At 43.2% G+C, this 14,301-nt stretch overlaps 1 protein-coding gene across 2 annotated transcripts in view; it reads right to left on the minus strand.

The window, feature by feature from the left end:
- Positions 1–14,301, minus strand: part of LOC137372543 (interleukin-12 receptor subunit beta-2-like) — a 124,516-nt gene that overhangs the window by 42,430 nt on the left and 67,785 nt on the right. For both annotated transcript variants that reach the window (XM_068036444.1, XM_068036445.1), the window contains one exon: positions 8,779–8,934. In XM_068036444.1, the coding sequence (XP_067892545.1) occupies positions 8,779–8,934 (156 nt within the window). The remainder of the gene's footprint in view (positions 1–8,778; positions 8,935–14,301) is intronic.

Consider the following 14,301-nt stretch of genomic DNA (forward strand, 5'->3'; position numbering starts at 1 on the left):
ATCCATCCTTTCCGTTACTTCATCAAATAACTCCATTAAGTTAGCCAAATACCATTTGCCTTTAACAAATCCATGCTGGCTTTCATTTATTGACCCATATTTTTCCAAATGCCAATTAATTTTGTCCCAGATTAATGTCTGTAAATGTTTCCCCACCACTGACTGATAGGCCTGTAATTGCCAGGTTATCTGTCTTTCCTTTTTGAACATTTGTAATCCTCCAATCCTGTGGCAGGACCCAAATATCTAAGGAGGATTGGATCATTGTGACCAGAGCCTCTGCAATTTCCACCCTTAATTTTCCCAGCAACGTAGGATGCATCCCATCCAAACCAACTTTTCTACTTTGAGTGCTTCCAATATTTTAAGTATCTCCTCTTTATTTGTATCTTATGTAATTTCTCTACTATCTCCTCCATTACTGTGACATTGGCAGCATCCTCTTTGTTATTGAAGACAGATGCAAAGTACTCATTTATACTCTCTCCCTCCAGAAGAAGATTTTCTTTTCATTCCCTAATAAGCTCTACCCTTTTTTGCCACCATGTTACTATTTACATGTCTATAAACACTTTTGGGTTCCCTTTTATGTTACCTGCTAATCTATTTTCATATATTCTTTTTGACCGTCTTATTTCCTTTGAGGCACTGTGGAACAATCTCTCAACAAAAGATTTATTGCTATGCTTAGTAAGCCTTCAAATAAAAAGAAAAATAATTAAATATCTTAAAATTCTGGGAATACACAGCAAGTCAAAGGAGAAAAGTTAGGTTATTGTTTCTGAAGTGTACCCTTCCTCAGAACTGAAAACTGAAAGAGAAATAAATATTTTTTAGGATGGAAGGGAAAAAGGTGATTGAGAAGAAAAAAAAGACATTAGCTACTCCAATTAGAGAGAAAATTTTAGTATGCAGCTACAGCAAGTAATTAGGATAGCTAATAGAATGTTATCATTTATTGTGAGGGGAATTGAATACAAAAATAGGGAGGTTATGCTTCGGCTATACAGGGCATTGATGAGACCACCTTTACAATGGTGAGACCACCTTTACATGGTCCATCTCCGACACTTCCCTTCCATTCCTCAACATCTCTGTCTCCTTCTCTGGGGATAGACTGTCCACTAATATTCATTATAAGCCCACTGACTCCCACAACTAGCTCGAATACATTTCCTCACACCCTGCCTCCTGTAAGGACCCCATTCCATTCTCCCAATTTTTCTGCCTCCGATGCATCTGCTCTGATGATGCAACCTTCCACAACAGCGCTTCTGATATGTCTTCCGTTTTCCTCAACCAAGGGTTCCCCCCCACTGTGGTTGACAGGGCCCCCAACGGTGTCCGACCTATTTCCTGCACTTCTGACCTCACCCCTTCCCCTCCCTCCCAGAACCGTGATAGGGTTCCCCTTGTCCTCATTTTCCACCCCACCAGCTTCCACATCCAAAGGATCATCCTCTGCCATTTCTGACACCTTCAGCGTGATGCCACCACCAAACGCATCTTCCCCCTCCCCTCCCGTCAGCATTCCAAAGGGATCGTTCCCTCCGTGACATCCTAGTCCATTCTTCCATTACCCCCCGATACCTCGTCCACTCCCCACACCACCTTCCCATGCAATAGCAGGAGATGTAATACCTGACCTTTTACATCCTCTCTCCTCAGTATCCAAGGCCCAAACACTCCTTTCAGGTGAAGCAGTGATTGACTTGTACTTCTTTCAATTTAGTATACTGTATTCGCTGCTCACAATGCAGTCTCCTCTACACTGGGGAGACTAAATGCATATTGGGTGACCGCTTTGCAGAACAGCTCCCCTCAGTCCGAAAACATGAGCCCCCCCGCCTCTTCCAGTCGCTTGCCATTTCAACACACTCCCCCTGCTCTCATTCCCACATCTCTGTCCTGGGCTTGCTACAGTGTTCCAGTGAAGAAACTGAACTGGAGTAGCCATATAAATGCTGTGGTTAAAAGAGCAGGTCAGAGGCTAGTAACTCAACTCCTGACTCCCCAAAGCCTGTCGACCATCTACAAGGCACAAGTCAGGATTGTGATGGAATACTCTCCACTTGCCTGGATGGGTGCAGTTCCAACACTCAAGAAGTGCAACACCATCCAGCCTGCTTGAATGGCACCCTATCCACAAACATTCACTCCCTCCACAAACATTCACTCCCTGCACCACCAACGCACAGTGGCAGCAATGTGTACCATCTACAAGATGCACTGCAGCAATGCACCAAGGCTCCTTCGACAGCACATTCCAAACCCGCAACCTCTACCAGCTAGAAGGACAAGGGCAGCAGATGCATGGGAACACCACCAGCAGCAAGTTCCCCTCCAAGCCACACACCATCCTGACTTGGAACTATATCGCCGTTCCTTCACTGTCACTGGAACTCCCTTCCTAACAGCACTGTGAGTGTACCTACCCCACATGGACTGCAGCGGTTCAAGAAGGCAGCTCACCACAACCTTCCCAAGGGCAATTAGGGATGGGCAATAAATGTTGGCCTAGCCAGTGACCCAAATCCCATGAATGAATAAAAAAAAAATCAATGTAAGCTCGGGGAACAGCACCTCATTTTCCGATTAGGCATGCTACAGCCTACCGAACTGAACGTTGTGTTCAATAATTTCAGAGCATGACTGGCCCTTTTTTTATTTTAATCTTATTTTGTTTCATCATTTGTTTTACCATGTGCCCGCCTATTGGTTTTTTCATGTTTGTGCTTTTGAGTAGGGCTCTTCATTTATTCTGTTATTAACACTCTCTCTGTGCTACTGCACCACCCCATTAGCACACTCTCTTTGCCTTTGCCCCATGACCTCCTTGTCAGTTAATCTTTCCGACCCTCTGTCCTATCACACACCTCTTTTGTTCTCTTTTCGCCCAGCCCCGCTTTACTTGCTTAAAACCTATTACATTTCTCACCTTTGCCAGTTCTGATGAAAGGTCACTGACCTGAAAGGTTAACTCTACTTCTCTCTCTACAGATGCTACCAGACCTGCTGAATATTTCAGATTTCCAGCATCCGCAGAATTTTGCTTTTATATTGGTGAGATCACATCTGGAGTACTGTGTACAGTATTGGTCTCCTTATTTAAGGAAGGATGTAAATGTATTGGAAGCATTTCAGAGAAAGTTTACTCGACTAATACCTGGATTGGGCTTGTTGCCTTATGAGGAAAGGTTGAATAGGCTCGGCTTGTACCCACTGGAGTTTAGAAGAGTAAGAGGCAACATGATTGAAACATATAAGATCCTGAGGGGTCTTGACAGGGTGGATGTGGAAAGGATGTTTCCTCTTGTGGGAGAATCTAGAACTAGGGGTCACTGTTTACAAATAAGGGGTCGTCCATTTAAGACAGAGATGAGGAGAAATCTTTTCTCTCAGAGGGTCGTGAGTCTTTGAAACTCCCTTCATCAAAAGGTCATGGAAGCAGAGTCTTTGAATATTTTTAAGGCAGATGTAGTTAGATTCTTGATAAGCAAGAGGGTGAAAGGTTATTGGGGTAGACAGGAATGTGGAGTTGAGGTTACAATCAGCTCAGCCATAATCTTATTGAATGGCAGAGCAGGCTTGAGGGGACTAATGGCCTACTCCTGCTCCTAATTTGTATGTGCGTATGATAGTATGTTATATTTGTGGGATGTGCACATCGTAGGTAAGGCCGGCATTTACTGCCCATCCCAATTGCCCTTGAGAAGATGGTGGTGAGCTGCCTTCTTGAACTGTTGCATTCCACAGTTAGGGAGGGTGTTGCAGGATTTTGACCCTGCAACAGTAAAGAAACAATGATATAGTTCCAAATCAGGATGGTGAATGACTTGGAGGGAAATTTTGCAGTTGGTTGTGTTCCCATGCACCTGCTGTCCTTGTTCTTCTAGGTGGTGGAGGTCGCAGGTTTGGAAGATGCTGTCGAAGGAACCTTGGTGAGTTGCTGCAGTGCGTCTTCTAGGTGGTACACACTGCGGCCACTGTGAGCTGGCGATGGAGGGAGTGAATGTTTAAAGTGGTAGATAGGTTGCCAATGAAGCAGGCAGCTTTGTCCTGGATAGTGTCGAGCTGCTTGAGTGTTGTTTGAGCTGCACCCATCCAGGCAATTGGAGAGTATTCCATCATGCTCCTGACTTGTGCCTTGAAGATGGTGGGAAGGCTTTGGGGAGGTAAATTACTTGCCACAAAATTCCTAGCCTTTGACCTGACCTGTTCTTGCAGCCACTGCACTTATGTAGCTGGTCCAGTTATGTTTCCAGTCAATGCTGACCTCCAGAATATTGATGATGGGGGATTCAACAATGGTAATGTTGTTGACTATCAAGGGGAGGTTGTTAGGTACTGTTGGAGATGGTCATTTTCTGGCACTTGTGTGGCACGAATGTGACTTTTGGGTTGAATGAACTGCAAAGTGCTTCTAAGAAAAGTAGGAATGTTTGATAATATAAAGGATCATCTTGCTGAGGCAATGAAAAGATAATAGAAGAACAATGGAACCAGACATATAAATAAAATGGTGGAAATCATGGGAAATGTCAAGGAAATAAGGAGATTGCGAAAATAGTAAAAGATCAAATGAAATCTAAAATGTAAACAGCATAAGAATACCCTACATAGCACCTGGCTGACACTGGCAACCATGTGAGAGGTGCAATTTGTGCATTTAATCACCTTATGTTTTTGGTGCATGTTGCCACATTTGGTTGCAGCTCAGAAGGAAATCTCACATCTGGCGTTTCACCAATGCAGACATCTGTGTAGTAAACCTAGGCCAAGAAACGACATTTTGTTGAGATGCAAACAGAGGATTTGGTCTCTGACACAAACACCACAAAGGTCTTGACTAGCCAGCAGAAACCCTGCTTGCCTTTATGTTGCTTTCTCCTTTGGTGCTGTTTGCATAGTTAACACCAAGTGGATGGTGCAGATTGCAACAGCTACGAACAAAACGTGCAAAAACAGAAGGTCATTGTTGCATTGACAGAATTCTCCACTGAAGTATTCAGAGGATAAAATTATACATAAAGAACAAACCCACAGTAATCATAAGCACCAGCTTACAACAGAAAAAAGAAACGAGGAAAATATGAATTACTACTAGCAGTGCTTTTTGCACACTTGTGGAAACTGAACATTTTATTCTTTCCTCCTGTACTCAAGCCTCAGAATATGTAAGAAAAGAACGTCTTGCTAAGAGCTAGTGGAACTCAGCTGATGCTTTCCTTCCTTCCTGTTGTGCTCTGTTTTGTTAGAAAACAAGTTAATTATAGGTCTTGGCTGGTATATCATCAACTGTGTAAACAAACTATTTACTCCTGGTAATTTTCTCCCTTGTTTTCTTGAAGGCAGCTCCAGTACCTCACCCAAATGACCATTTTGCATGAAGCTAGAAAATGAGGGTAATTTTGACTTTGGGTAATAATGTAAAGCATGTGATATTGATTCAGCCATCCACTATACATCTGTCCCAATCGTTATTTCCAAAGTGGAAATGCTATTTGCGGCCTCACAAAAATATGGGCACCCGGAGGTGATTTATCTGCTTCCCACCCTTGCAATTGCCTCTCCCCCAACTTTAGCCCATTACTTCCTGCCCACCCTCACTAGTGAGCTGCCTGTGAACAGTGGTTCAATGGTCGCACTTGCCAATCAAATGGAGATAAGGGCTGGTGCTCAAAGTGGCTTAGGCCTCTGGTCCAGGACATCGCGCCGGTGGTGCGATTGCACTTCCCAATATCTGAAAAAAGTGTAAATTTCCCCCATTGTTTGGCAGGAGTTACTGGAGAGTGGGAATCCTGCCTGACATTTTTTTCTCTCCCTAGCTTTGGAATACTGAGTCCAGTTATAGAGTTTCTGCTGCCATTTACCCACACCCCCACTGAAATAGGTAATTCTTCACCAACAGGAGATAAGGACTAAATCAACATCACTCCACGTAGATAATGTACCAACTGAGAATGAAGTCAAAAGGAAAATCAAAATATCATAACCCATTTCTTGTGTATTTTTCCCCACAGGGTCATTAAAATCAACATCTTTGAAAAACTAATATATCACAAATCAATTTGGATTATGATCTGCAGATTTTTATAACCTAGCTGAGATAAAAACTCCAGTGCCTATAGCCTATGTGAGTTCGGAAACTATATCTGCTTGCAACTATTCTGCTACATATTATAAATCTACAGAGTGTATCTTATAGAACTTGGCATTTTTTGTGTCTCTACCACCCCATTTGTATCTAATAAATGGAACCAAAATTATATGTGGAATTGAAGGGTTGACTTAACACTTGTTGTCTACCTGCTCCAATTTTGGGGAAATCTTAATCCAGGAAGCCAGAACCCCACTAGAAACAGAAAGGAGCCTCATTAATAGATTAAAATTGGTGTCATATGATGTAGTCATGGCTCTCCACCCTCGTTCCCAAATGCTATTTTCGTCTTTGTCTGTGTTGATACCACAAGATCCTTATCTCGTCCCACAGATGAGAGCTGGGTGCTTGGTGAGGACCAACAAAAGGTGAACCACTGAGGAATACGACAAGTTCCTCCCTTTTCAGAGGGACCCCATAAATCTCATATTAGATATCACACAGATGGCAAAGTTTTCCATTTGAGGAGACTATAAGCCAAAACCAAAGTTCATAAAACTGTGGTTCACGACTTTCTTTCTGCTGATAACTATGCCCTAAATAACTGTTCAGAACAAGAATGCAACACAGCATGGACTGCTTCTCATCCGCATATGCTAACTTTGGTCTCACCATCAGCACCAAAAAGGCTGAAATCATGTACCAACCTGCTCCACAAAAGCAGTTATGTGAAGCCAACTATTTACAGTCAATGGTTAAAGGCTTGCAGTAGTTGACAAATTTACCTACCTTGGCAGCACCCTCTCCAGAGCAGTTCACATTGACGATGAAGTCAACGCGAGAATAGCTAAGGCCAGTGTTGCCGTTAGCAAGCCACGAAAAACTATCTGGGAGTGAAGAGGAATTAGTCTCTTTACAAAAGTGAAGGTATACAGACTGGGTATCTCTACCATTCTCTTGTATGCTTGTGAGATGTGGACAGTTTATTCCAGGAATATAAACAAGCTACACCACTTTCACATGACCTGCTGCAGAGACTAGATCAGATGGTAAGAGGAGGTCCCTAATACTGACGTTCTCTCCCTGACCACTGCTGAAGAGCTCAGATATGATGGGCAGGGCATGTTGCCAGAATGCCTAATGAGCACTTGCCAAAAAAACTCTTCTATGGCGAGCAAATTGAAGAGAAACGTTCACATAGAAGCCAGAAAAGGAACTTCAAGGAGACCCTGAAGGTTTCACTGAAGAGTTTCAGCATTACCCCTGATGCATGGAAGAATGTCGCACAGGGTTGTTCTACATGGCACAGTTTCATCAGCATAGGCACCACCTTCTATGAACAGGACAGAGCCCCACACGGCCGCCCCTGCTTGAAGAAGACACCCACCCCCTTGCCAGGGATTTGGATGTGGTAAATATCGGATACTAGCTTAGTTGCCCATTCATTGTGGAGACAAGAAAAAAGAAGATAACAGACTTACATTGGAACAGGAGTAGGCTATTCAGCTATTGAGCCTGTACCACCATTCTAATAGATGAAGGCTTGCAGGTTGGTAGGTAAATTGGCCATTATAAATTGTCACTAGTATAGGTAGGTGGTAGGGAAATATAGGGACAGGTGGGGATGTTTGGTAGGAATATGGGATTAGTGTAGGATTAGTATAAATGGGTGGTTGATGTTCGGCACAGACTCGGTGGGCCGAAGGGCCTGTTTCAGTGCTGTATCTCTAATCTAATCATGTACCACAGTTCCATTTATCGACCTTTGCTCCATATCCATGATACCCTTGGATAACAGGGATCTCCACTTCTGGTCAAATGGTCCACTACAATGAAATACATACCCTGCAGGTGCCTAAAGAAGTTGGCATGGGAACCCATACCTCAACAAATTTTCTGAACGAAGCCAATAGGCTGTTTGCAAATGCAGAGAACCCTTCTCAAACCACCAAGACTCTGTCCTGTTCATAGGAGGTGGTGCCTTTGCTGATGAAACTGTGCCATGTAGAACAACCCTGTGCGACGTTCTTCCATGCATTATTTGTAACATCCTGATTGAAACTTGCAGACATACACCAAAGATGAAGTGAATGTGATCTTCACTGGATTCTGCACATATAATTCTAGCTTTGTAACCTCAATATACATAGTCTTATTGTTGTTTTACATGGAAAAAATGTATTTCCTCTCTGGTGAATTGTTGATGAGAGTCATTTCCTGTCACAGCTGCTTTGTGCAGAATCAGTGTGGTTATAATGCTGCCAAGTTGCCCTTGATTATTAAGCCTGGCAGGCGCTGCATATCAATAACCAGAATCAAGTGCAAGATTACATAATATTGGTATCGAACGATTGCCGGGGATGGAGTTAAGAGGTTAAAGTCCTTTCAAGCATAAAGGTACTTGTGCCATAGAGTCGTAGAAGTGGGGCTTTGAGTGAATGGTGAATTCCCAACCTCACCATTGAGTAAAGTACCAAACAGAGGCCAGTTGCTTTCCTATGGGTCGCACAGTTTAAAAATGTTGGGCCGACTTCTCCTGCAATATTATACAGAAGGTATGGAACAGGATGAGTGGACATCTGAGAACTCATCCACAACCTCTCTTCCTCAAGACAGAAAAAGGAGAAAAATAAAAGTTGCTTGCTATAAAAAAAAGTTAATGAAACAATTATACTTACATGGAACAAGGTAAGACCCATCAGCACCTTTCTTCAGGTATATGGTATAGTTGGTGATAAATCCTTGCCGTTTTTCAAGTGGAATTTCTCCCCATTTTAGTTGTACTTGCTGTCCATCAAATTTCATCACTGAAACATTTGGTCCTATTGTGGGTTCTGAAAGTAGAAAGATGGAACTTTCTGTCTAGTAAATAAAGGGAGATCATAGAATCACAGAATGGTTATAGCACAGAAGGAGGCCATTCGGCCTGTCGTATCTGTGCCTGCTCACTGCAAGAGCAACTCAGCTAGTCCCACACCCCTGCCTTTTTCCCATAACCCTGCAAATTTTTTCACTTCAGATAATTATCCAATTCTCTTTTGAAGGCCTCATTTGAATCTGCCTCCACCACACTCTCAGGCAATGCACTCCAGATTCTAACGACTTGCTGCGTAAAAAAGCTTTTCCTTGTGTCGCTGTTGCTTCTTTTGCCAATCACCTGAAATTGGTGTCCTCTGGTTCTGGATCCTTCCACCAATGGGAACAATTTCTCCTGATCTACTCTGCCCAGACCGCTCATGATTTTGAACACCTCTGTCAAACCTCCTCTTAATTTTTTCTCCAAGGGAACAGACCCAACTTCTCCAGTCTATCCTTGTAACTGAAGTTCCTCATTCTGGTGAAACTTTTCTTCACCCTCTCTAATGCCTTAGAATCCTTCCTAAAGTGCGGTGACCAGAACTGGACACAATACTCCAACTGAGGCTGAACCAGTGTTTTATACAGGTTTATCATAACTTCCTTGCAATCCCATATGCTTTATTCATCGCTTTCTTAACCTGCCCTGCAACTTCAATGATTTGTACACATTGCCATGCAGCCCCCCAACTTGACAAGAATGAGGCATATTAATTTTGCCACATGGACAATAAATTTCATATTAACAAAAATTGCATATTAACAGGCAGTGCTTGTAGACAAAGGAGCTGCTCCCTGCTCCAATTCAATCCACAAACAGACATGGTCAGACCAGTTAGTCACATGACTAGATGGCTGTTGCAGTGTTTAAACTGAGAGTTTTAAATTGGAGGGACAGTGTTTGAACTGGCAGAAAGTGCTTTGCTCCTGGATTGAAAAGACCTCCTCTCCTGTCCTGTCTGCTCCCATCTCTTTCTCACAAGCGTTTGAATCCACTGAATCTAAGAGAGAACAGTCTCCTACAGTGAACAAGGTTTAAGAAGAATACTGGGCCCCAATGAAAAGCAAAACCTACCTACAAACAAGGACTCTGCAGCGAGCTCGAAGAACCGTAACAACAACTCTCCAGATATTGCCTTAAACCTTTCCATTTTATTTTTTCTCCTACTCTTGCTGTCCCTATCTGCACGCGTGTATCGCATATGCATGATCACATGGGGACGTCTTGTATCCGTAGGCGTTAACCGAATTAGAGTTTAAGTTTAAGTTTGAATAAAATTTCACATTTCTTCTTTAAACCTAAGAAAGACTGTTTGTGCTCATTTCTTTACCTTATAATTGGAAAGCAGAGAACAAGGATTCACCAAGGGGGAGCTAAAAACAGTGTGTTTAAAAATAAACAAAAACAAGAAACGCTGGAAACACTCAGCAGGTCTGGCAGCATCTGTGGAGAGAGAAGCAGAGTTAACGTTTCAGGTCAGTGACCCTTTATCTGAAGAAGGGTCACTGACCTGAAACGTTAACTCTGCTTCTCTCTCCACAGATGCTGCCAGACCTGCTGAGTGTTTTCAGCATTTCCAGCATCTGCAGTATTTTGCTTTTATTATAGTGTTTAAAAGTAAAACCCTGTTACAGTAAGACCAGGTGAAGGCTGAAAGGGAACCCTAGACCTCTTTCTCACCTGGTTGCAACAAAATATACCCCCAGGTCCCTTGGTTTCAGCACCTCCTTTAGAATTTACCCTTTCATTTATATTGCCTCTCTTTGTTCTTCCTATCAAAATGAATCACTTAATACTTTTCTGCCTTAAATTTCATCTGCCACTTGTCTGCCCATTCCACCAGCCCGTCTATGTCCTTTTGAAGTTTATCACTACCCTCCTTACTGTTCATAATATTTTCAAGTTTTGTGTCATCCTCAAATTTTGAAATTATTCCATGTACACGCAAGTCTAGATCATTAATATATATCAAGAAAAGCAGGGGTCCTAACACCAACCCCTGGGGAACTCCAGAACATACCTTCCTCCAGTCCAAAAAACAGCTGTTCACAACTACTCTCCGTTTCCTGTCACTCAGCCAATTTCGTATCCATGCTGCTACTGTCCCTGTTATTCCATGGGCTCCAACTTTGCTAATAAGCCTGTTATGTGGCACTTGATCAAAAGCTTTATCGAAGTCCATGTACACCACATCAATCACATTACCCTCATCAACCTTCTCAGTTACCTCATCAAAAAACTCAAGCAAGTTAAACATGATTTGCCCTTAACAAACCTGTGCGGACTTTCTTTAATTAATCCACATTTGATCAAGTTACTATTAATTTTGTCGCGAATTATCGATTCCAAAAGCTTTCCCACCACCGAGGTTAAACTGACTGGCCTGCAGTTGCTGGGCTTGTCCTCCACCCTTTTTTGAACAAGGCTGTAACATTTGCAATTCTCCAGTCCTCTGGCACCACCCCTATATCTAGGGAAGATTGGAAGATTATGGCCAGTACCTCCGCAATTTCCATCCTTACTTCCCTTAGTATCCTTGAATGCATCTGATCCGGTCCGGGTGACTTACCAACTTTAAGTACATCCAGCTTATCTAATACCTCCTCTTTACAAATTTTTAGCCCAACCAGTGTCTCAACTACTTCCTCTTTCACCATGACTTGGGCAGCATCTACTTCCTTAGTAAAGTCAAAGCACTTATTTAGTACCTCAGCCATGCCCCCTGCCTTCATGCATAACTCTCTTTTTAGGTCTATAATCAACTCCACTCCTCCTTTTACAGCCCTGTTACTATTTATATGCCTCTAGAAGACTTTTAGATTCCATTTTATGTTAGTTGCCAATCTTTTCTCATACTCTCTCTTTGCTTCTTTTATTTGTTTTTTCATTTCCTCTCTGAATCTTTTATATTCAGCCTGGTTCTCAATTGTATTATCTACCTTAAATCTGTCATATGGATCCTTATTCTGCTTTATCTTACTCTCTATCTCTTTTGTTATCTAAGGAGCTCTGGATCTGTTTGCCCTATCTTTCCCCTCGTGGGAATGCACCTTGACTGTACCTGAACTATCTCCTCTTTAATGGCAGCCATTGTTCAGTTACAGTTTTGCCTGTCAATCTTTGAGTCCAATTTAGTTGGGCCAGATCCGTTCTCACTCCAATGTCCTTTCTCAATTAATTATCTTTACTCTGGATTGCTCCTTGTCTTTTTCCATAGCTAATCTAAACCTTATGACGCAATGGTCACTGTCCTCTAAATGTTCCTCTATTGACACTTGATTCACTGATCCACCTCATTCCCCAGGACCAGATCTAGCATACCTCCTTTCTCATTAGACGGAAACATATTGATGTAGAAAATTCTCCTGAACCCACTGGCGAAATTCTTGCCCCTCTCTGCCTTTTACACTATTATTCTATTCTTTTGGGCCTCCTTATCTCGAGAGACAATGGATACGCGCCTGGAGGTGGTCAGTGGTTTGTGAAGCAGCGCCTGGAGTGGCTATAAAGGCCAATTCTGGAGTAACAGGCTCTTCCACAGGTGCTGCAGAGAAATTTGTTTGTTGGGGCTGTTGCACAGTTGGCTCTCCCCTTGCGCCTCTGTCTTTTTTCCTGCCAACTACTAAGTCTCTTCGACTCGCCACAATTTAGCCCTGTCTTTATGGCTGCCCGCCAGCTCTGGCGAATGCTGGCAACTGACTCCCACGACTTGTGATCAATGTCACACGATTTCATGTCGCGTTTGCAGACGTCTTTATAACGGAGACATGGACGGCCAGTGGGTCTGATACCAGTGGCGAGCTCGCTGTACAATGTGTCTTTGGGGATCCTGCCATCTTCCATGCGGCTCACATGGCCAAGCCATCTCCCCGTCTATATTAGGATAATTAAAGTCCCCCATTATAACCATGCTATAATTCTTGCTCCTCTCTCAGATTTATTTATAAAAGTTGGAATAGGAGTAACTACAGCATATATGTAAAATGTTCTCTTGTAGATAATAGCCCCAGTTTTCCGATTCCAGCAAACTTCGGTGTTGCAATTGCCTGTGGTGCAGGCACAATTGTGTTAACTATGGGAAGGGCCGGCCTCACTGAGTTTTCCGTGACAGGCCCCTTTGTTCATTAGAAGTTTAGAAGAATGAGAGGTGATCTCATTCAAACATGCAAAATTCATACAGGGCTTGACAGGGTAGATGCAGGAAGGATGTTTCCCCTGGCTAGGGAGTTGAGAACCAGGGGACACAGTCTCAGAATAAGAGGTAGCACTGAGATGGGGAGGAATTTCTTCACTCAGGAGATGGCAAATCTTTGAAATTCTCTGCCTCAGAGGGCTGTGCAGGTTCAATCGTTGAGAATGTTCAAGACTGAGATCGATTTCTACATATTAAAAAATCAAGGATTACGGGGATAGTGCAGGAAGATGGTGTTGAAGTAGGAAATCAACCATGACCTCATTGAATGGCGGAATGGGCTCGAAGGGCTGAAGGGCTTACTCCTGCTCCTATTTCTTATGTTCTTATTAGGTTAGGCTCCCTCTGCATGGATCATATGCTTACATAGTCAGCCCTGCAAACAGGTTGGCCAGAAAAGTTGTGTGAGCTGGAAGCTTATATTTGGTTGATTGAAATCTCCCATTAAAACAACTTTCCTATTCTCAATGCCCTCCCTATCTCTTCATTGAAAAATTTGTCTTCCCTCTTATGCTGGCCTGGTGGTCTATAGTATACGCTTGTCTTTTCTTGCTTTAGAGATGCCTAGCCAGAAGTAGTTTATTCTGTTGCTTTCTTCCTTCAACAAGATCAACTTTGTTTACTGCCCAAAGGTTCCTGACATATATGGCTCCACCCTTCCATTTTTCTCCAGTCTGTATTTGCTAAACACTCTGACGCTGGGAGGTAGGAAGAGAGCAGGTGAGCTTGCTTGCGGACGAAAACCCGGGAACGCCGGAAATGTAGATGTGCTGCTGAATTTAATGGCTGGATCTAGTTACCATTTCTTTACTACATTTCCTATTCAAAAGCCAGCCAAATTGACAGGCTGTCTGACAGCTGGGTGGGAAAGCCAGTGCTAGAAGGCCACAGCTAAGGGTCCCCAGCAAGTGGGAAACATCCTGGGTTGAGGAGGGGCAGGGGTCAGTCCAGCAATCTGGAAAGAGGGGAGATGGGGAGAGATCGCAGGTTTGGATGGGGGCATCAGACAGGCAATCAGTAGTGAAGAGGGACCAGGAGAGATACTGGATTTGGAGGTGAGTGGAGGCTGACTGATCATGACAGAAGATTTGCTTGAGAGGCCAGGGGAAACATTCTGGTTCCTCCTGGTCCACAAGCTGTGCTATCAAAAGG

Source organism: Heterodontus francisci, chromosome 8 (genome assembly GCF_036365525.1).
Source record: "Heterodontus francisci isolate sHetFra1 chromosome 8, sHetFra1.hap1, whole genome shotgun sequence".
Taxonomy (NCBI): Eukaryota; Metazoa; Chordata; class Chondrichthyes; order Heterodontiformes; family Heterodontidae; genus Heterodontus; species Heterodontus francisci.